Source organism: Papio anubis, chromosome 20, assembly GCF_008728515.1.
Source record: "Papio anubis isolate 15944 chromosome 20, Panubis1.0, whole genome shotgun sequence".
Lineage (NCBI taxonomy): Eukaryota > Metazoa > Chordata > Mammalia > Primates > Cercopithecidae > Papio > Papio anubis.
In genome coordinates, this window is record NC_044995.1 from 48,054,158 (window position 1) to 48,075,190 (window position 21,033).

At 58.4% G+C, this 21,033-nt stretch overlaps 1 protein-coding gene and 1 long non-coding RNA gene across 7 annotated transcripts in view; both read left to right on the forward strand.

Moving 5' to 3' along the window:
* Positions 1–4,214: 4,214 nt before the first annotated feature.
* The window catches only part of NFIC (nuclear factor I C), a 106,497-nt gene continuing 89,678 nt past the window's right edge, over positions 4,215–21,033 (forward strand). For 4 of the 6 annotated variants that reach the window (XM_021930530.2, XM_021930531.2, XM_021930529.2 and 1 more), the window contains exon 1: positions 11,284–11,402. In XM_021930530.2, the coding sequence (XP_021786222.1) occupies positions 11,373–11,402 (30 nt within the window). In that variant the 5' untranslated portion in view covers positions 11,284–11,372. Of the gene's footprint in view, positions 4,332–11,283; positions 11,403–21,033 lie in introns of those variants that run through there. The other 2 variants (XM_003914650.5, XM_009193137.2) reach the window with 2 other exon arrangements.
* Positions 8,220–9,565, forward strand: LOC103879896. Its single transcript, XR_640697.4, has 2 exons — positions 8,220–9,107; positions 9,252–9,565. It is a non-coding gene; the product is annotated as an uncharacterized LOC103879896 (long non-coding RNA).

Sequence of the window (21,033 nt, forward strand, 5' to 3'; positions counted from 1 at the left end):
CCACCTGCCTCAGCCTCCCAAAGTGCTGGGATTGCAGGCATAAGCCACCTCGCCCGGCCTGCATATTTTTATTTTGAGTGATTGTCTTTTTCTTATTGGAACTTCATTCTTTTTTTTTAAGAGATGGGGGAGTGGCGGTCTCACTATGTTGCCCAGGCTTGTTTTGAACTCCTGACCTCAAATGATCCTCCTGCCTCACCCTTCTAAGTAAGGAACTGATTCTTTTTAAAAGACTGTATGAGATTCCATCAGAAGGTTTTCCTTTTCTTTATGGCATGCATTCTCAACAAAGGCAAAATTGGTTCTTGGCAGGGTGGTGTGAAAAAATCTTACTCTTTTAATGTACAAAACACAGCAAAACACAGATATACATATAGTATATAAGCAAATATACAGGACATCTATGTTACTAAATTTTCATGTGGGGTGATTAGGAAAAGTCTGAAAAGATCTATGGGGTGATAATGACAAACAAGGTTTTTTTGTTTTGTTTTGTTTTGTTTTGGAGACAGAGTTTCGCTCTGTCGCCCAGGCTGGAGTGCAATGGTGTGATCTTGGCTCACTGCAAGCCCTGCCTCCTGGGCTCACGCCGTTCTCCTGCCTCAGCCTCCTAGGTAGCTGGGACTACAGGCACCCACCACCACGCCCAGTTAATTTTTTTGTAGTTTTAGTAGAGACAGGGTTTCACCATGTTAGCCAGGATGGTCTTGATCTCCTGACCTTGTGATCTGCCTGCCTCGGCCTCCCAAAGTGCTGGGATTATAGGCGTGAGCCACCACACCCGACCAACAGACAAAGTATTTTTATACCAATTTTCATGAGTATATGGCAACAAACATTTTTAGGGGCATACATACCTTTTCTTTTTTGTTTTTTGTTCTTATTTGGTTGGTTGGTTTTGGGTTTGTTGGGATTTTTATCTAGTTTATTTCTTTATTTTGAGAAAGAGTCTCATTCTGTTACCCAGGCTGGAGTGCAGTGGTGTGCTCTCAGCTCACTGCAACCTCTGCCTCCTGGATTTAAGCGATTCTCCTGCCTCAACCTCCCGAGTAGCTGGGACTACAGGTGCCTGCCACCACACCTGGCTAATTTTTGTATTTTTCATAGTGAAGGGATTTAGCCATGTTGGCCAGCCTGGTCTCGAACTCCTGGACCTCAAGTGATTCACCCACTTGGCCTCCCAAAGTGCTGGGATGACAGGCGTGAGCCACCACACCCAGCCCCTGCTGGTTTTTTGAGACAGGATCTCACTCTGTCGCCCAGGCTGGAGTGCAGTGGCGTGATCACAGTTCACTGCAGCCTCAATCTCAAGGCTCAAGCCATCCACCCACCTCAGTCTCCCACGTAACTGGGACTACAGGTGTGTGCCACCATGCCCAGCTAATTTTTAAAAATTTTTGTAGAGATAAGTTCTCACTATGTTGCCCAGGCTGGTCTCAAACTCCTAGCCTCAAGTGACCCTCCCACCTCTGCCTTCCAAAGCACGGGGATTACAGGTGAGCCACTGAGCCTGGCCCATATATATGTTTTCTCAAGTTTAGAATAAGCTCCCAAAATTTAGACCGTAAAATCTGAGCCTGTCTTAGGCCTGTGCCACACAAGTCAAACTGCTTTTACAATTCATACACCCATTCAAGCACTGATGAAACTGCCTGTTTCAACACATCCTCACCAGCACCGGTTTTATCCATTTACAAATCTGCAGTGACTTTGAGGAGTGCCAAAACATGGTAGATTCTTCTTATTGTTTTTCCACCTTTCTTTGGTCTCTGTAAGGCTGAACCTTTTCAATATGTTTGCTCATCACGCTGTCCCTGGGGAATGTTCTAGAGTAGAACATCAAGTTGGCCCCTATGAAAAAGAGGGGGTCCCTTCATGTGGAGGGGCAGAAATTTAGCTGTGTTATAGCCTATAGTTATGCAGAAAGCAGAATTTGCAAGCAGTGCACTTGGATATGTAGCCTAGAGGAATTTCCAGCAAAGTGTTGAAAGCACACGCTTCTTCTCTCTGCTTGTTATAAAATGTGAGAGGAAATAGACAGATTGAGGGAAGAAGTGTGAAGTAAAAAGGAACCAGGACTTGATAATCTGGGAGATTCTAAGCCCATGGAGATCACAAAAGATGCTAAAATTAGATGCTCCCGACCATCACCACTTCTCAACTCGGTGACCTCAGGCAAGTGTCGAAACCTCTCTGAGATGCAGTTTCCTCATCTGTAAAATGGGCTTGATGGTAATAGCACCCACTTCAGAGGGCTGTGGTGAGGGGTAAGTGAGTAGGTTCATGTCAAGCACTTCACGCAATGCCGGGCAGGTGCAGGGGTGACTTCATAGGGAAAATGATGGGTGAGAGGCACTGCATCAGTGCTCCACTGTCTCTACACCCCTCATTACTTCCTGGCTGCTATCAACCCATCCCTCCTCTCTGCTCCTCACCCGCAGGTACCTAATTCCCCGAGGCAGGGGGGGGAGTGAGAATTCAAGCTGAGGATTAGTAGAGGCCGATTAGGGACGGGCGGGAGTAGGAGGGAAGAGGGAGGGTCTCCAACCCACTAACCCTTCCCTTGCCGGTCCTGCCTCAGGTTTGCGGGAGGGATGGGGGCCTGCAGAACCTTGGTACCTGCCACACCCCTGGATAAAGCATTAGGGTCCCTGCTGGTTGACCCCAGGTTGACCCCTCTCTGGGCCTCATTGGTTCCTTCTGAACTATGGGGTGAAGACTGCAGAAATGAAATGGGAAAGCCTCAGCGTCTGAAGATGAGGGCACAGGGTAAATGCCTCGGGGCTGGCTGAGATCTCCTTCGCGTAGACAACACTTACTGAGCACCTACCATGTGGGCAGAGCTGCTGGCATCACCGTCGCCTAGAACTGCTCAGCTCCCAGAGTGCCAGACTCAACTTCCAGAACCCCCAGACTCAGCCATCGCTCCGGAGGGGCACTCCGGGGCCTGATCCTCCTCCTGGGGTGCCGCCTGCTCCCACCCTCACCCTGGGCGTCCTCCCTGGGGGAGCAGGGAACCACTCCCCCAAAGGGGTCCCTGAAATCTTGTATCCCCAGTGTGGGTGTGTGTGTGGGGGGAACTGGGGAAAGACAGAAGGACCATAACAGAACCCCTTTCACCAGTCACCCCCTGCAACCTCCCCCAGCTGCGCCAGACGCAGAGCCGGTGGGGGGGGAGGGGGCGGTGCCTACTCTGCGGCTGTCAGAGGAGGGGGACTGCGGGAGAGCGCTTGGGGGGGCGCTGCGGCAGGCGGTCCCAACCCGCAGAGACTCGAGCGGCAGGGGCGGGGGCGCTGACCCACCTCGGCCCGGCCCCTCCCCCGCTGCGGAGGCCTCGCCATTAATCTTGACCGGGGGAGGGGGCGCCCGCTGCCCCCACTTCCTACGGGGGCCGCTGCGAGCACTCCCCCGCCGCCCCCCGCCTGGAGCCCCTGCGGGACCCGCAGGGGACCCCCGCCCCCAGGTCTGTCGCCCTCGGTGTCGGAGTCTCTGTCTGTGTCCCCGTCTGTCCCGTTTCCCTGCTGTGCGTGTGTGTAGCCGCGTGTCCCCCGGACACCTGCAGTCACCGGCCAGGGCGGCTGGGGGAGGGGTCCTGGGGGTCGGCGCGTGGGTCTCTCTGAGGTCTGGGTGTCTTTCTGGGACTGTGCGTCGGTGTGATCTCGGGGTGTCAGCCCCACAGGCTGCGAGTGTGCGTCTGTGTCGGCCTCCTGCAGAAGGTGTGTGTCCCAGATGCCTCACCGGCTTCAAGCGTGGGTTCCCGTGTGCCCGGCGGACACCCACGGGCTGTGTGTCCGTCACACGCTGTAGGCGCCGCGCGTGGGGATCTCTGCGCGTGTCCGTGTGTGGTGTGTATGTGTCCGTGGCTGAGTCGAGGAGGCCCGGCCCGCCGGTGTCCCCGAGTCGCCTGCGCGCGAGTGTGTGTGTGCGCGTGTGTGTGCGCGCGCGCAGCGGCGAAGGTGGATCCGCTCGCTCCGCAGCGAGCCCGGCCGGGGCCCCTCGACCTGCAACCGCCGCCGCCGCCGCCGTTCCCCGGGCCTCCCCTCGCGGGGGCCGGGCCGGGGATGGAGCCGCAGCCAGAGCCGCTACAGCCGGAGCCTCGGCGCGGAGCAGCCTGAGGCGCGGGCGGCGCGCGGGACCGGGGGGAGGGCGGGCCGAGGGGAGGGTCCTGCGGGCCGGGGGGGCGGGCGCGGCGCGCCCCCTCCCTGGCGCGCTCGCTCCCTCCCCCGCGCGCCCTCCCTCGCCGCCTCCTCCCGCCGCCTGCGGCCCCCCCTCGCCGGGGACCGAGCGCGCTCGCTCCGGCGCCGGCCTCGCCTCCTCGCAGCAGCGCCATGGTACGTCGCCGCACCCACTTTCGTTTTCGCCCGGGGACTTTTTGGGGTGGTGCGTGGGCTCCGGGCGAAAGTTGCAAGGTCTGGGGGGACAGGGGGCGGGGGCCGCCCGGAGGAGGGGCTCAAGGCGGGGACCCCCAGTAGCCCGTAGCCACGGGACCCCTACCCACGATCCCCCCCGACCCCGGCTGGGGGCGGAGCTGGCGCGCGGGGCGCCGCGAGAGACCCCAAGTGGGGAGCCCCTCGCGGGCGCCGCGGAGTTGGCGGGGAGGGCGGGGCTCCCCGGAGAAGGCCCCAGCAACCCCAGGCCGGGCCCCCGCCCCCTCCCCGGGCCAGACCCCAGGCGGGAGGGCGCGGCCCTGGGCGCACGACCCCCGAGGGCGCAGTCCATGGGGGAGCCCAGGCCAAGGAAGGGGCGCACGGCGGGGCGGCGCGGGGGGCGGGGGTCGCGGCGGCCCCCGCGGGGTGCCCCGGCCCGGGCGAGCGCGGCGCGCCAGCTAGCGGAAAATGGCCGCTGCGGAGAGGGGCGGAGAGCGCGCCGCGGCCGCCGCCGGGCGCCTTGAACTTGGAGCCGGGCGGGCGGCCGCGCTCGGCGCCGCGCAGGAGCAGCCGCCCCTCCTGCTCTCGCACCGCCCCCGCCCCGCCCCTCGGCAGACCCCGGCCCGGCTGCCGCGCACACGGGGTCCCCAGCTGGGAGGGACCCCTGGGACTCGGCTGGGCGCGCCCCAGGCCCGGGAGCAGCGGTGGCTGCACTTGGGGTTCCGGTGTCCGGTCGACTGGCGTCTGTGTCGTGCGCACCTCTAGGGGTGCGTGGGAGCCCCTGCGCTCCGGAACGGGCCGGCACTGGCGCCTCGGGGAGCGTCCGGGGTGCGCGCGACTCGGTGGTCGCATACCTGCTGTGGGGCCGCGGGTCCTGGCGCGTCGGTTCCTCCGCTTTCTGCGTCCGCGTGTGTCTGCACATCCACGTGCTGGCGTGTGTTGTTGTGAGCGCCGCCCGCATTGTGCGGCTGCGGGACACTCTTGTGTCTTTGGATAACTGGGCGACTGTACGCGCGTCCCTGCGGGGCGGTGTCGTGAAACTATGGCTGGGCTGCGTGTCCGCGGGGCCGCGTGTCCCTGGGTGACCGTGGGGTGTCCCCGTGTGGGTGTGTGGCGGTTGAGGGGGGTCGCCAGGGAGTGGAGAATTGTCGAGTGGCCGCGTTCCAGGGGACAGTTGGGTGCCGCTCGCTGTGTGCGAGTGACTGGCGCTGTGTCCCCCCAGGGAAGGGTCTGCCTTCCACCCCTGGCCTCGCCTCCCCCAGTTCCTTTTATCCTGTAACTGGGGACTGCCTGGGCGGCGGGGGAAGAGCGCTCCCTCTACCTTTTCAAAACTGTGTCCCTTTACCTCCTCCCTAAGTCCCCTCCACTTCCCCCAGCTTTCGGGGGTCCCCCATCCGCTTGACCCAGGGGGTCCTGGCTGGAGGTTCGGGCGCGAGGTGGCGCCGGGACGCGATCACTCGCCGCGCAGACGTTGCTCGCCAGGGGTTGCGCTTGCGCGGGGACCTGCCCTGAGGGGGGCGGGGCGGTGGGGGTTCCCCCCTCCCTGCGCGGCCGTGGTAGTCCCGAGGGGTGGGTGGTTACAGCAGAACAGGGGTTAGGACGGGCCCGGTGGGTGGCTAAAGAGACCCCTCTTATCCTATGCTAGGGAGAGCCCAGGGACGCCGGGACTGGTCCCGCAGTCCCGCAGTGCCGCCTCCAGCACTTGCCCCCAATGGACCAGAGGCTGTGGGCACAGATAGCTGTTTTCTCACCTCCAGGGGAATCCCCGCCGCTCCCCACTCCCCCCACCACACCCCCTGTGCGTTTGATATAATTTTCTAAATATAAAAACCCCAAGGCCAGGCGGGTGTCTCTCGTTTTCTTCTTGACTTCCCATCATGGGGGGCTGTTTGGGATTTCAAGAAGAAGAGAAAACTCATCCCACAATGACACAGAGACCTCCCTCCACAACACTCAAGGTCACACTTGGGTCGTCACCATCCCCCACACCCACTCCCAGCCTCAGACTCAGCACTCTCCCTCTGCACTCCCGGACAGACGGTGGGACGCCCTGGCCTTCAGCATGCGGCATGCACCTCTGTCCCCATTTTCTGTCCTGTGCACAGTGGGACACACGTGCATGCAGTCATAATTACACACACACACCCCCATGACACTCCCTCACGGTGCCTGTGTCTGTACGACTATGCACACACAGCCACACAGAGACTCACATAGACACACAGGCCTGTCTAGAGACACATGTCACACAGGTGTGCACGGACACACACGGGCAGACGCACTCACGGATACAAACACCGCACTTGCGGGGAGGGGAAGACAACCACATGTCACCCTCCTGCCCTTCCCTGTCCCCACCATGCTTCTGCAGGGCCAAGAGCCCAGCCCCAGGGAAGAGCTGGTTCGGGAGAAGCAGGGAGGTGGCGTGCTGTGTGTCATTGTGATGGTGCATATGTGACTCTGTGTGTGCCTGTGTGGGAATACCAGGAGGGTTCCACTTGTGGGTGTGTGTGTGCTTGTAAGAGTGTGTGGTTTGTGTGGAGAGTGTGTGTGATTGTGGACAAGTGCCCACGTGTTTGTGGTTGTGTCTGCACTTGTGTGGGGGCAGCTGTGTCCCTGTGTTGTGCTTGTGAAGAAGCGTCCTGTGGGGAGTTGGGAGGGTGTATTTGTGACTGTGTGTGCGTCTCTGCTCGCCCCTCTTTGAGGAGGTATTTGAGGTCAGGTGTGGGGAAGGCTGTGATCATGTATGTATGGGTCTGTTTTTGTGTGAATCTGTGTGTGTGTGTTTGTGTCTTTGTATGTGAGTAGGTGTGTGTCATGTGGAGTCTGTGTCTGCAACTGAGTCTGCACGATGTGTGTCTGTGCGTCTCTATGGGTTGTAGTGTGTGGTGTGTGTGACTCTGTGTGGTGTGTGTGTCTTTATCTGTACCAGCCTCAGTGGCCTATCTGACTTTTAACTCACTTGACCTTAACATCCCTTTCTACAGCCTGTTTCTCATCTGTAAAATGGGACCATATGGGACACTTGCAAGGTTCACGGGGAGCTGACATGGTGAGCCCCTTGCTGAGTAGGTGTGGGGCAGGGGGGTGCTGAGTGCACACTGCACTGCTGTATAATCATTTGCCTGCAAGATTTATGTCCTTTATTCTCTGGATGTGGTGGCTGTGGGGTTACCATGGGGGGCTGGGGTTCCTATCTACCCTACCTGAGCTGCTCTGTGAATTGCATTCAACTTTTTAAAAGTTTTCCTTTAATTACTGAAGCCATTAGTGATCATATGAAGACGATACAACTGTATCCAGAGGAAAAAAATCCAGTCTTTCTGATCACCCGCATTTCTGGGTGGAACCCCACTCCAGAATGTTACCATCTATAGTTGAAGCATTTGCAGGAGTGAGAAATACACATTCTTATAGAGGATACATGTGCGTATGTGTATATTTCCATAAAGGAGGTACTTGTGGAAATACTTGTGTGTTTCCATAAAGGAGATATATGTGTGTGTGTGTGTGTGTGTGTATATATATATATATATATTTTTTTTTTTTTTTTTTTTGAGACAGAGTCTCGCTCTGTTGCCCAGGCTGGAGTGCAATGGCATGATCCCAGCTCACTGCAACCTCCGCCTCCCGGGTTCAAGCGACTCTCTAGTCTCAGCCTCCCGTGTGGCTGACATTACAGGCACCCTCCACCATGCCCAGCTAATTTTTGTATTTTTAGTAGAGACAGGGTTTTGCCATGTTGGCCAGGCTGATTTTGAACTCCTGACCTCAAGTGATCTGCCTGCCTCGGCCTCCCAAAGTGTTGGGATTACAGGCGTGAGCCACTACACTTGGCCAAAGGATATATATACATATGTGTGTGTGTGTGTATATATATATGGACACTCTATATATTTTTATAAATACATGTGTACTCTTTAAAACCCTAAATGAGATCTTGAGTTTCCTTGCTGGGTCTACAGCAGTGGGGTCTCAGCCAGGGGTGATTCTGTCCCCAGGGGACACTTAGCCATGTCTAAGGACATTTGTGGTTGTCACAACTGGGGGGTGCTCCTGGCATGGAGTGGGTTGAGGCCATGGACACTGCTCAGCGCCCTGCAGTGCCCTGGATCGCCCCAACCCAGAGAGCGATCCAGCCCCAGTGTCACAGTGCCAAGGGGGAGAGCTTGGTCTACAGCTTCCTGTCCCCCCGCTTGTCTCTTGGGGACATCACCAGTTGGGAGCCGCTGGTTTTACTCAGTTGCATAGTATCCCGGCCTGTGCCAGGATTACTAAACTGGTCCCCCACAGATGGACAGCATGGCGGCTTCCAAACTGTGGGCATTAGTTTTATAGGTGGCAGTCAACTCTTTTGTGCTTCTGTATCTGGGACAATTGCAGAGATGCCGAAGAGTGAAATAACTGTAGAGAGAGTGCTTTAAAAAAAAAAAAAAAAAAAAAAAAGTGAGCCAGATTGTGCTGGAAAGTGCCAGGAGCTAAATCATGCACCCATCTTCCGGGCCCTCCACAGGCAGGTCTAAATCCACCAACTGCCTTTTTAAAGAAACTACGATATACGGTTCCCTGCTGTAACCAGGGGCAGGTATTTGCTGACTCGCCTACAACCCAGAGAGTTAGGAGCTGGCGTCGCCCCATTTCACAGAGGGGAAAGCTGAGGTGCAGAGAGATGAAGCTGCTGGCTGGAGGAGACATAGACCCAAGTATGGAGCCTACGCTGCACTGGCCTGCTGCGTGCATGTAGGGAACCAACTGTGTGTGCTGCGGTGTGTGTGTGTGGGGGGTCCCTTCCCACCCAAACTGGGATATAGGCTGCTGTTCATACACTTGCAGAAGCTTCTCCCTGCAGCCACTACCAATAATATTAACACACCCTTCCCACAGGCTATCTAAAGACTCCAACCTTCCCCACCTTCCGAGATGCGTCCTGTTGCCATAGCCATTTTACAGATGAGGAAACCGAGGTTCCTAGAGGGGCAGTCTGTGCTCTCTAAACTTCACCTTCCAAAGGATTCTAAGCTACTGAATGAAGGTTGCAGGCAGGGTGGGTTGTGCAGGGGAGGGAGGGTGGAAGGCACGGGGTCTGGAAGTCTAGGAGGATTGTCTGAAGTCAACCGCAACTTTTAAATGTCTGTGAATTTTAGATTTCACCTTATACGTGTCCCCAGTGTGTTTTAATAAAATACTGCTTCACGTTATATTGGTAATGTGGATTTCCAGATACACTTCTCACCATTTAATTCAAATGCTCCCCACAGTTGCACGGTGGGTTTAAAACACAGACACAGACACACACACACACACACACACATCTATTTATGGAGTGTTCATGTTGTGCTAAGCACCGTTTGAATAATGTCACCATCAGGCAGAGAGGAGTCTGGGGGGGCGGGGGGGTGCCCAGGGAACCTATGCTGCAGGAATTCCGCTGCCTCCTAGTCTACCTGTCGGGCCCTGGGCAAGTGGCTTCCGTTCTCTGGGCCTCAGTTTCCTCTCCTGCAACACCTGAGGATAATGGGTGCTGGTATCTTCTGTGCTCCTGGTCCTGGGGCACCTGTCCCAGCTTGGTGAGAGGGTATCATTTGTCCTTGGGAAGCTCGGAGAGATGAGGCGAAATGGCCAAGCTTTCTAAGAATGTCTTTAGTGGACATGTGACCGAAGGTCAAGGCTCTGCTAAGGTCATTGTCCCTATCCCCAGCAGTCCTACAGGATGGGCACCTGTAAGCCACTTTATAGGGGAGAGAACCCTTGGGGTGGGAATGAGACACACAGCAACCTCTGAACAAGCCTGGGAGGATCCAGGAGTGAACCGGAGGAGGGTTAGGGCCCTGTCACCAGATGCCCTGGGGGCTCAGACCGAGGCAGGCCAGGTCTCTGCCCTGTTATTCTAGAAGGAGAACAGAATGTGGGCTCCGGGGCCAGATGGCCTGGCTCCAAGCCCCCCTCGCCATACCTCAGTCTTGAGATCTGTGAAAAGGGCACACCCCTGAGGCAGGTGGAAATTATTGGATACCCAGGGGGAGGCTGCAAGGGTTTATCTGGCCAGCTGGAGAATCCGCCTGGACTCCGTCCTCCTGGGGTGCTGGAGAGATAGGCAGGCGAGGCCACCCCGCCCCTGCCCCTTGGGTGCTGAAGAGAGCAAATTCTGGAGCCTCCTGTGTTAGCCTGGGCCCTTCTCGCCAAGGAAGGGATGGCTGCACACAAGCCCCTCTAGCTGGGAACCCGCAGCCCCTGCCTGGCTCTGAGGGGAGAAGGGAGCGAGGGTGCTGTGGGACCAGCAGCTCACCATGCACCCAGAGTCGTACATCTTTAAGGGGAAAGAGGCGCGCTGGCCGGCCTCTGCGCACGTCACTTCTTCATTCCTTCCCTCCCCCCTGGCTCGTTCCTCCAACTTCCCGGCCAGCTCGGGGGTGATGGGGGGGTAGGGAGGGGGGGCCTTAAAAATCCACCTCTGGCCCCTCAATGTCCAGAAACAGCCGAGTACCCCCTCTCCGCTTGATCCGAGTGGGGGTCGCCCTGCAGTCCCGGGGTCCGGTCTAGTGCCCCTGGGCACTGCGTAAATTCGGGAGTGGGGGGTCCTGAGACGTCGGGGGAGGCTCTCCTTTCTCGCTCGCGCCCTTTTTTCCCTCGTTTCTTTGAAAGTTGGGTGTTGAGAAGTGGGAGGTTCGGGGTGGGAGGGGAGATAAATGGGGGGTGGGAGGGGAGAGAAATGGAGGAGGGAGGGGGAGGGTGTCAGAGGGTGGAGAGAGAGAGAGAGAGAGACAGAGACGGGGGAGAAAGGAAGAGAGAGACACTGAGAGAGACAGAGGGAGAGAGGGACAGCGAGCGAGGCAGGCGGCGCGAGAGAGGGAGAGCGGGAGGGAGGAGGAGGGAGACCGAGGGAGGAGGCGGCGAGGAGAGCGCGCCGGCCGCGGGAGGGGGGGCGGGGGGGGTGGTTTGGAAAAATGACTCAGTAACTTCAGCGCGCCCGCTCCGGCCGGCCCTGCGCCTCCCGCCGCGCCCGGGATGTATTCGTCCCCGCTCTGCCTCACCCAGGTACGGTCCTCGCCCGGCCCCCGCCCGCGCCCCCCGCGCCCCGGGCCCCGCGCCCCCCACATCCCAGCCCCGGAGTTTTGAAGCCGGAGGAGGCGGGACGAAAAAGGCGCGCGTCCCTCCCGCCATCCCTGCTCGGGATGCCCCCCCCCCCCCCCCCCCCGGCGCCAAGGGCTGGGGTCCGGTGGGGGGATGGGTCAGGCTGAGGGACCCCCACACACACCCCTACCTACCCTGAACCCCCTAGGCGGGACTCCCGCCCAGCCTCCCCACCCTCGACTCTCGGGACCTCTCCCGGATGTGGGGGCTTGGTCTGCAGATTTGTGCTCCCCCCTACTCCGACGTACTCCCCCCTGACACTCGCAAAGGTCGGGGTGGGGGCTGGTCCCCCTCCAGCAAGGGCTCTGCGGGAAGCCCCCCGCCTGCCTCTGAGAGGAATCTAGGGGGTCATGATTGGACCCTGGGTCTCCCCAGCTGGAGAGAAGGGGACCTCTCATGTGTCTCCCCCATGTCCCCCCACCAAGGTTGTACGGGCCGCCCTGGCCCTGGGCCGCCTTTCCCCCGTTATTGGCCCACGTGTGCGTGGAGGGGGAGGGGGCACGAGAAGTTGGAGGCCCAGGAGGGGGAAGGGTGCTCTGGCGGCCCGGCTCGGTCCCCCGCTTTGCAACGCCCCCCAGCACCATCCCGATATTTTCCCTGCATCGATTCTGGATTCTGTAGCCGCCGCCGCCGGGAGGAGCGGGAGGCCCGGCGCTCCGGGTCTGGCCCGGGCACTGCGGCGCTGCGGACGCCCTCGCCAGCCCGGCACCTGCCCCTGCCCCCTCCCCCTCCCCCTCCCGTAGCCTCTCACCCCTGGCCGCACTCCCAGACTGCCCCGGGGCCCAGCCTTGTGCAATGGCTGAGGGGGTGTATGGGGAGGGGGCGGCCCCCCCCCAACTCCTTCCAGCCCCAGACTCCCCGGGGACCCCGAGGCCTGCAGGTTCCGTTTTCCAGATTGCTGCTTTCCTCCTTATGCTGTGTGTCTTTAGGCTGGAGAGGCTCTGGCCTCAGTTTCCCCTGAAGTGACGTGCGGCTAAGGCTGGTTCTGGAGAGAGGGGCGGTATGGCGGGCAAACTGTAAAGTCCGGGCATGTGGGGGGTGCGATTCCAGCGAGGGCCAGGCCAGTCTTAAGGAGCACTGTGTGGGGAGTATGTGAGTGCCCGGCTTCCGCCCCAGGGCATGGCGCAGTGAGGGACCCCCCCCACGCCAGGCATGGCCCTTGGTAGGGTCTTTCTCACCGGCCCCCTGCAGCCGACAGGGAATGTGGGGGCTGGTGCTGAGGGGGTCTGAGGCCTGTCCTACCTATGATCCCCTGAGTGACCTTGGGTAAGTCCCTGTCCCTCTCCCAGCCTCAGTTTCCCTTTCTGAGCAGCTTTGGGGAGGGGTTCCCGAAGAAGGCATCTCTTTGATGCTCTCCAAGAACAACCAGGGTTGAGTGGGCACGCTGTGTGACCTTGGGCAGGCTTTGAAGTCTCTGGGCTTATGGGGAGACTGAGGTGTCCCCGCTTTGTCCTCGCCAGCTGGAAGGAGCCATTTGGGAGGGCTGAGCGGAGGGGAGGCTGTTCCCAGGCTGGGGAGGTTGGAAGGCTGCCTGCGCACCCTGGAATTCCCCCATCAGGGCTGGTTGGGAGCCATCCTGGTTGCTGGGGTTGGGGGTAGTGAGAACCCCAGTCCAGGCGTTGCTTCAGAGAATTGCTAACTCAGCCTCAGTTTCTCCAGGAATAGGGCAAGGACCAACCAGGAGGGCTGTCTGTGGAAACCAAAAAACGGAGAGGCTAAAAACTAAAAACTATCCAGGGTTGCTGCGTGTAAGAGACAGAGATGAGAAGACAGAGAGGGGCAGAGAGACAGAGGCAAGAGAGCTCCCAGGCCAGGGTGGGGACAGCGAGTCCCAAGTGCAGGGGGCTCCCTCGTCTCCTGTGATTCTCCTCTCTGCCCCTCCCTCCACCCCAGCCCCAGAGTGGAGCTGGGGACCCCCTTTCGGGTTTCTCTTCAGCCTGAATGTAATCCCCACTGCTCCCCCAAGGCCCAGCCTGGTCTGGAGTAGCCAGCGGGGCGGGCTGAGGGACTCAGAAGGACCCTGAGTGTCCCATGCAGGACCCTCCCACCCAAGTCCTGGCTGCCTGACTCAGTTTCCCAAATCACATCCCCTCGTTTCTCTCATCTTGGTCTATTTTTGTCTGTCTGTATCTCTATCTTTCTCTCTGTCTCGCTCTGACACTCTCTCTGTGTCTCTGTTTCTCCCTGTCTCTCCATCTGTGTTTCTCCCTGCCTCTGTTTCACTCCCAGTCACTATTGGTCTCTTTCTGTCTCTCTTTCTCATCCTCTGTCTCTGATGTCTCAGTCTCTCCCTCTGTCTCTATCTCTTCATGTCTATCTCGCCATCCCTTTCTCCTGTCTTTGTCTCTGCATGTCTCTCCGATGTGTCTCTGTCTCTCCGTCTCTCCCTGCCTTTGCCCTCTTTGTATGTCTCTCTGATGTGTCTCTGTCTCCGTTTCTCTGTCTCTCTGCCCCCTTCCTCTCTGTCTCTGTGTGTCTCTCCCATATGTCTGTCTGTCTCTTCATCTCTGTCTCTCCGTGCCTTTCCCCTCTCTCTGTCTCTGCGTGTCTCCCCTTGCCCCCTCTCTCCCTGTCTCTGCATGTCTCTCCTTACTCCTCTCTCTCTGTCTCTCTCCGTCTCTGGGCTTCCCTCTCCCCCCTTTTCCCAGCTAATTTTACAACCTGAGCCCAACCGAAAATAGCTCCCTTTTAGCTGATCCGACCCGGATCCTTCTCGGGAGCCGAGGCTGGTGGAGGGTGGGGGGGCGCCTCAATGCCAGCCCGCTCTGTGCCACCCAGGCCCTGCCCGCTGAGGGGGGGAGCGGGTGCTGGTGGCCCTGGGGCATTCTGGGAGCCCCGGGCCAGGCTCGGCGGTGACTCAAGCTCTTTTTCACTTTTACTCTTAAGAGGAACTGTGTGGAGCCCGCAGCTCCCATAAATCCTGCCGGCGGGAAGGCCGGCCTCCCCGTGTCTGCTCTGGGCCTCCCTCCCTGCCTCCCTCCTGTCGGCGGCACCGCCACGTTATTCCGGGTTTGGGGCCAAGTCCCTCTTGGCTGCAGCGCGGAGGATTCCCCGGGCCACCTCCACCCCGCCGCCCAGTCCCTGCCTCATTCATTCATTCTTTCCTTCATTCCCTTGTCCCATGCCCTCTCAGAGTGGAACATGCTTTGCTGCCATTTCTCCAGCAGGGAAACTGAGGCTGGGAGGGGCTGTCCTCCCACCCCAGACCCCCGACCTTTGTTGGATTTTCTAGATCTTCCTTAAGCATCTCCTGGGCCCCGGGGATAGGAGAGGGTGGGGGAGGCAGCAGGGCCCAGGCCGAGTGTGCGTTCCTAGAGGGAGCTTGGGGGGTGCCTACCAGGAGCAGGGGGCCTGCAGCCCCTCAGGGCTGGGAGAGGGGCTAAGAGTCAGAGAGGGCCAGGGTCTGCCTGAAGCGGCACAGCGGGGCTGGCAGAGCTGAGGTTTTCCATCTGGCGGCTTGGGCAGGTGGGCGCTGTCTCCCTGTGTGCCCCCGACCCGGGGCCTGGTGCCCTCTGATTTACTCTCTACAAGGCGCCACCACTCTCCCGGTGTCTCTCCCTGTCTCGGTTTCTCTGTGTGTCTCTCTCTCTGTTTCTCCCCCTCCCCTCTCTGCGATGGAGGTGCCTCTGCGCGCCAGGGCCAAGCGCCCTGTAAATCACCAAAGCTGGGATTCTGGCAGAGTCAGCATTCTCTCTCTCTCTCTCTCTCTCTCCCCCCCCTCCCTCTCTCCCCCTCTCCCATCTCGTTCTCTTCTCCTCTCTCCTTCTCTGTCTCTCTCTTCCTCTCTCCCCACTTCTATCTCCCTCTCTCCTTCTCTCTCCCTTTCCATCTTTCCCTCTTCCTCGCTGTGTCTCTCCTCCTCTCCCCTCTCTCCCTCTCTCTTTCTTCTCTTTCTCTGTCTCTCTCTTTCTCCCTCCCTCCCTCCCTCTCTCTCTGTTCCTCTTCCTCTTTCTCTCTCTCTGAGCTGGCCTCCCACCCTGTCTCACACCAAATGGATGGGAAGCGCTGCCTGGGCCTCCTGCCCCTGGCCACAGCCCACCCCCCACTCTCCTGCCTGTATCCACACCCACCTCACCTGGGTGCCGGTCTGCCCTGCAACACATAGTGTGCAGGCGCCCATGTCCTGACCAGGACACATCCATGACCACATGCTGGGCGCACACGCGTGCACACTCCCTGACACCCACATGGACGAGGACACAGCTCTGCCTCCCTCGGATCTGCCCTAACGGGGATCACTAACACATAGATCTAGAGTACCCCTCAGATCTGCCTGAAAATCTTGCTCAGGAGGCTCCAAACCCAATATAGTACCTGGTATAGAGTAGGTGCCAAATAATTGCTATAGAGCGGTGCCAAATAAGTGTTGCTGTGCTTGTGATTGTTGCTAAACTAATTCTCCTCTTTCCTGACTCTGGGTGGGTGACCTGCCCCCACCGCCCCCCCGACCCCAGACTGTTTCTTGCCCTGAAATGAAGTCAGCAGAAACCCCCACTTCCTCAGGACTGCCGCAGATTCAGGGAGGCAACGCAGTTCTTTTCGTTTGTTTTTTTTTCTTTTTGAGATAAGAGTCTCGCTCTGTTGCCCAGGCTGGAGTGCAGCGGCGCGATCTTGGCTCACTGCAACCTCTGGGGAGGCAGAACATTTCTGAGGTCCACGGTGCAGGGCTTGGTACTCAGTCGGTGCCCAATAAATACCTGTTGCATGAATGAATGAATGAATGAATGAATGCTTTTGGTTGAGAGGCGGGACTTTGGTCTTCCCCAGCCTCCCGTTTCTCTGCCAACATAGAATAAGAAACATAATGGCACTTTCCTCGGAGACATCACCTTAGTTCAACGCCTGGTACACAGTAGGTGCCAAATAAGCGTTGCTGTGCCTGTAGTTGTTGCTAAACTAGTAATTGCCTGAAACACCCCAGAGGCATTTTCCAATTTCCCTCCCTTCCCTCTGTGTGTATTTGCGCAGCATAAGCCGGGCTTTGGGTTGGGTGACAAGGACAATGGTGACTTGGAAAGGCACGGGCTTGGACCCTTCCCCACTGTGGCATTTCTGTTAGTGTTTCTTTCTTCTTTCCTTCTTTTTCCTCCTTCCTTCCTCCCTTCCTGCCTCCCTCTTTCCTTCCTTCCTTCCTTCTCTCTCTCTCTGTGCCTCTCTCTCTCTCTCTCTCTCTCTCTCTCTCTCTCTCTCTCTCTCTCGGAATCTTGCACTGTCTCCAGGCTGGAGTGCAGTGGCGTGATCTCAGCTCACTGCAACCTCCGCCTCCTGGGTTCACGTGATTCTCCTACCTCAGCCTCCCAAGTAGCTGTGATTACAGGTACGGGCCACCATGCCCGGCTAACTTTTTTTTTTTTTTTTTTTTTTGAGGCGGAGTCTCACTCTGTCGCCCAGGCTGGAGTGCAGTGGCCGGATCTCAGCTCACTGCAAGCTACACCTCCCAGGTTTACGCCATTCTCCTGCCTCAGCCTCCCGAGTAGCTGCGACTACAGGCGCCCGCCACCTCGCCTGGCTAGTTTTTTTTTTTGTATTTTTAGTAGAGACGGGGTTTCACCGTGTTAGCCAGGATGGTCTTGATCTCCTGACCTCGTGATCCGCCCGTCTCGGCCTCCCAAAGTGCTGGGATTACAGGCTTGAGCCACCGCGCCCGGCCTCGGCTAACTTTTGTATTTTTAATAGAGACGGAGTTTCACCATGTTGGCCAGTCTGGTCTCAAACTCCTGACCTCAGATGATCCACCTGCCTCGGCCTCCCAAAGTGCTGGGATTACAGGCGTTAGCCACCGCGCCTGGCTCATTTTGGTGTTTTTAGTAGAGATGGGGTTTCACCACGAGCCCAGCCTCTGTTAGTCTTTTCTCCCTGCCCAGCCCTGTCCAGGGTCTCCCTGAGTATGACCAGCCCTGCGTGGGTACCAGCCTTCTTTACACATGGGGGTGCATGGATTGGGGGGGGATCCCAGAGGCAGAGGATGGGAGCATTGCTTCAGTGGTCTGGATGCTGGAGATGCTAACAGATCAAAGCTATGCCCTCGTGGGACCGACAGTCTAGGCCGGGTCAGGGGCAGGCAGGAAACGAGGTGACCAGGACTCCTTGAGGATGTGGCGTGTAACAAACAAGGGGAAGGGAACCACGTGGGACTTGCAGAGTGTGCATGGTGCAGACCAGGTGTCACTGGGCACTCTGGCCCCAGACTGTTTGCTCAAGGGGCCCAGGAGTGGGGGTGGGGTGTCAGGAGGCCCAAGGACCGGTCCCAGCTCAGTTCCTTTCCGACTGTGTGGAGGATTTCATGCCTCAGTCTCCTCCTCCAGGCAGTGGGCACAATGATAGTCCTCACTTCATAGTAGGCTTTTTTTTTTTTTAATGGAGTCTTGCTCTGTCGCCCAGGCTGGAGTGCAGTAGCACCATCTGGGCTCACTGCAACCTCCACCTCCTGGATTCATGCGTTTCTCCCACCTCAGCCTCCCAAGTAGCTGGGATGACAGGTGTGCGCCACCGTGCCCAGCTACTTTTGGTGTTTTTAGTAGAGATGGGGTTTCACATGTTGGCCAGGCTGGTCTCCAACTCCTGACGTCAGGTGATCTGCCCGCCTCGGCCTCCCGAAGTGCTGGGATGACAGACGTGAGCCACCGTGCCCGTCCCCCATTTCATGGTAGACTTGATAGCTCATCAAATGCTCAGCCTCTAAGAGGCACAGCCTTGCTCCCTGCCTCTTTCCCCCACCTCCTGGGCCCTGTGGCTCAGCCCTCATTGTCCTCCCAGAACATCAACGCACAGAGGGAAGTAGGGGGACCCAGGGTTCATTTTGCTGACTCATTACTTTGGCAGGGAGTTTGAACCCTGTGGACTCGGTTTACCCAAATTCCTCACTGTGGCCCACAAGGCCCTGCCCAGCCTGTCCTTGTCCCCCCCCCCCCAACTCTCCCCTCCTCTCTCTTTCCCCCTTGCTCATTCTGCTCCAGCCACATGGGCCTCCTCGCTGTTCCTCTAACACACCAGGGGTGGTCCTGCCCCAGGGCCTTTGCACGACCCATTTCTCCCTCAGAAAATTTCCTGGCCGGGAGTGCCATCTCTCAAGACTTTGTTCAGGTGTCTGCTCCTGGAAGAAACCTTCCTGGACCACCTCAAGCTAAAAATCACCCCCCACCCCAGAGATTCTCTGGTCCCTCAAACTCTTTTAAATTTCTTCAGAGCACTTTGCCCAACTTGACGTTTTATTACATATTTTGCTGCTTTTAACCATCCATCCCTGCGTCAGATCTAGATCCAGGTGAGGGCCGAGCCCAGGTCCCTGCCAAGTCCTCAGCACCATGCCTGGGGCGGGCATGCAGCAGGCACTCGCTAAATGTTTGTTGAGATAGTTGAACGGCCTCTCTGGGAGCCGCTCACATGTCCACAGGCCGTGATTCTCTGAGCTGGGGGAAGGAGCGGCCCAAGGTTAGAGCCTGATGCTGCTGCCGGATGGGCCTGGGATTGTCCCTGTGACCATGGACGAGTCATCTGACCTGGAGAAGAGGGCATTAGAATTAGGGCTTTGAAGGATGCATAGGAATTTGGGATAAGTGCTAAGTAGGTAATGAGCAGATTCTCATGAAGGATTGTTGAGTCACTTTCACCTGGAAACTTTTGGTTTGGAAATTGGAGTTTCATGTCCTGGTTTGCTGGCCTGGACTTTCAGGGTGGGAGGAGCACAGGGAGGTGAGTGAGGGGCATCGCCCAGTGCATGGCATGGTCCTTCACCAAGGGCTTGGATCCAGGTGTCTCCCTCCCAGCTGCTGCTGCTCTCTTTGGCCAGGAAGTCCCAGTGGACTAAGCTGGGGTTTCCAGGAAAGACCTGGCCTTGTTCCCCTTCTCCCCATCACTTTGCAAGGAACAAGGTCACCAGGGCAAGGAATGAGCTCCCCTTTCTCCAGCAGGCTGCAGTATCCCTTTCTGCCCATTGTACAGAATGAGAGACTGAGGCCTATCTGAGGTGATCTGTTCCCTAGCCATTCAGACAGTGAAAACAGACATTACTGTCACCCAGCCACCTTCTCTGACACGGGGAGGTGATAGAGCTGGATGGTCCTGGCTAGATCTGGGAAACCCTGGGTTGAGAAGGAAAGGCTGCTTGAAGGAGGGGACACTGGAGATAGGGTGTTGAGGGATGTGTAGGAGTTTGGGAGGATTTTCAGCATCTAGCTTGCCTTGGTTATCTCTTTTGCTGGTTTGGGCCTCTGAGGGCAGTGGGAGGTCCCTGGAGAAGAAGTCCTGGTTATTGCAGGTCACATGGGACAAACAGAGTGACAACCAGCCAACCGGGCCCTGCCTCTCACCTGGTCTGATCCCCTGGGGAGGACAAGGGAGGATGGGGCAGCAGGTCCATGACCCAGTTACAAGCTGTTTGTCTTCCTGCCTCTGTAACTAGCCGGGGTCACCACTGACGTGGGCCCCCACCCCTGCCCGCCTCCCTGGCACCTGTCCCCGGAAAGGGCACAGAGAGGGGGAGGAACATAGAGAGGGGAGGGGCAGTTAGGGAGGAGGAAGGGAACTCAGATCTAGGAGGGGCCAGAATGAGAAAAGGAATTCGCAGGAGGGGGGCTCGGAAGTGGGGAAGAACTCAGAGAGAGACAGAGGTTGGGGAGAGAAGGAGTTGAGGGGGCAGTGATCCCTGCCCCCCTCGCGGACGCCTCCCCTGTCCCTTCCAGCAACCTCTTATCACAGCCCCAGTAAGCGCCAGAGCTTAGGTGGCAGCCACAGCCCCAGCTGGACACCATTGTCCGGGCCTCCTGCCCTCCTGGCATCCCCTCCACGGGCAAGTCCTGCGCCGCCATGGGTCCTCTCCGCCGCGTCCCACTGTCACCCCACACACCGCCCCCACCGCCCGGCTTCCCTGGCCAGACCATCTGGGCTCTGGTCCCAGCTCTGCTGACCGGCTGTGTGACACTGTACAAACCGCTCTGCATCTCTGGGTCTCGTCCAGGCAGGGGCAGGGACGAGGTTGGACAGGGCCTGGGCCGGGCCCCCTCCATCTCCCCTTTGCCTTAGCAGGTTGGCTGGGGAAGTGGGGGCAGCGGAAAAGGGCCCTGAGGTCCGGTCCCTGCTGCAGCTGTTACGGTGACTCACGCTTCGGGGGACACTGGGGTGGGGGAACATCGCTGGTACAAGCTGACTCTGGTCTTGCTGGGTGGGAGGCTATTTTCAGAGCTTCAGTAATAGGTGAAATCTGATGTCCCGCCCCTCCCCCCGAAGCACCCCATGGCCGGAGGTGGCCCAAGGGGACGTGGAGCACAGAGCAGGGAGGGTGATCTGGCAGCGGCTGCTCTGCCCATCCTGGCCTGGAAATGGGACCGAGTCCAGCCACATCCGCTGGCACACACAGCGGGAGTCCAGGGTGAACATCTCCCTAACTTCCTGGGACCCCAGCCTCACAGAGAACAGGCTGTTCTGAGAAGGGGACCCATGGCCTTCCAGGGGGTCAGGGCCCTGGTTCTTATCGTCACACCGGCCCCGAGACCCTGTGGGACCTCAGCCAGGTCTCCACCCCTCTCTGAGCCTTAGT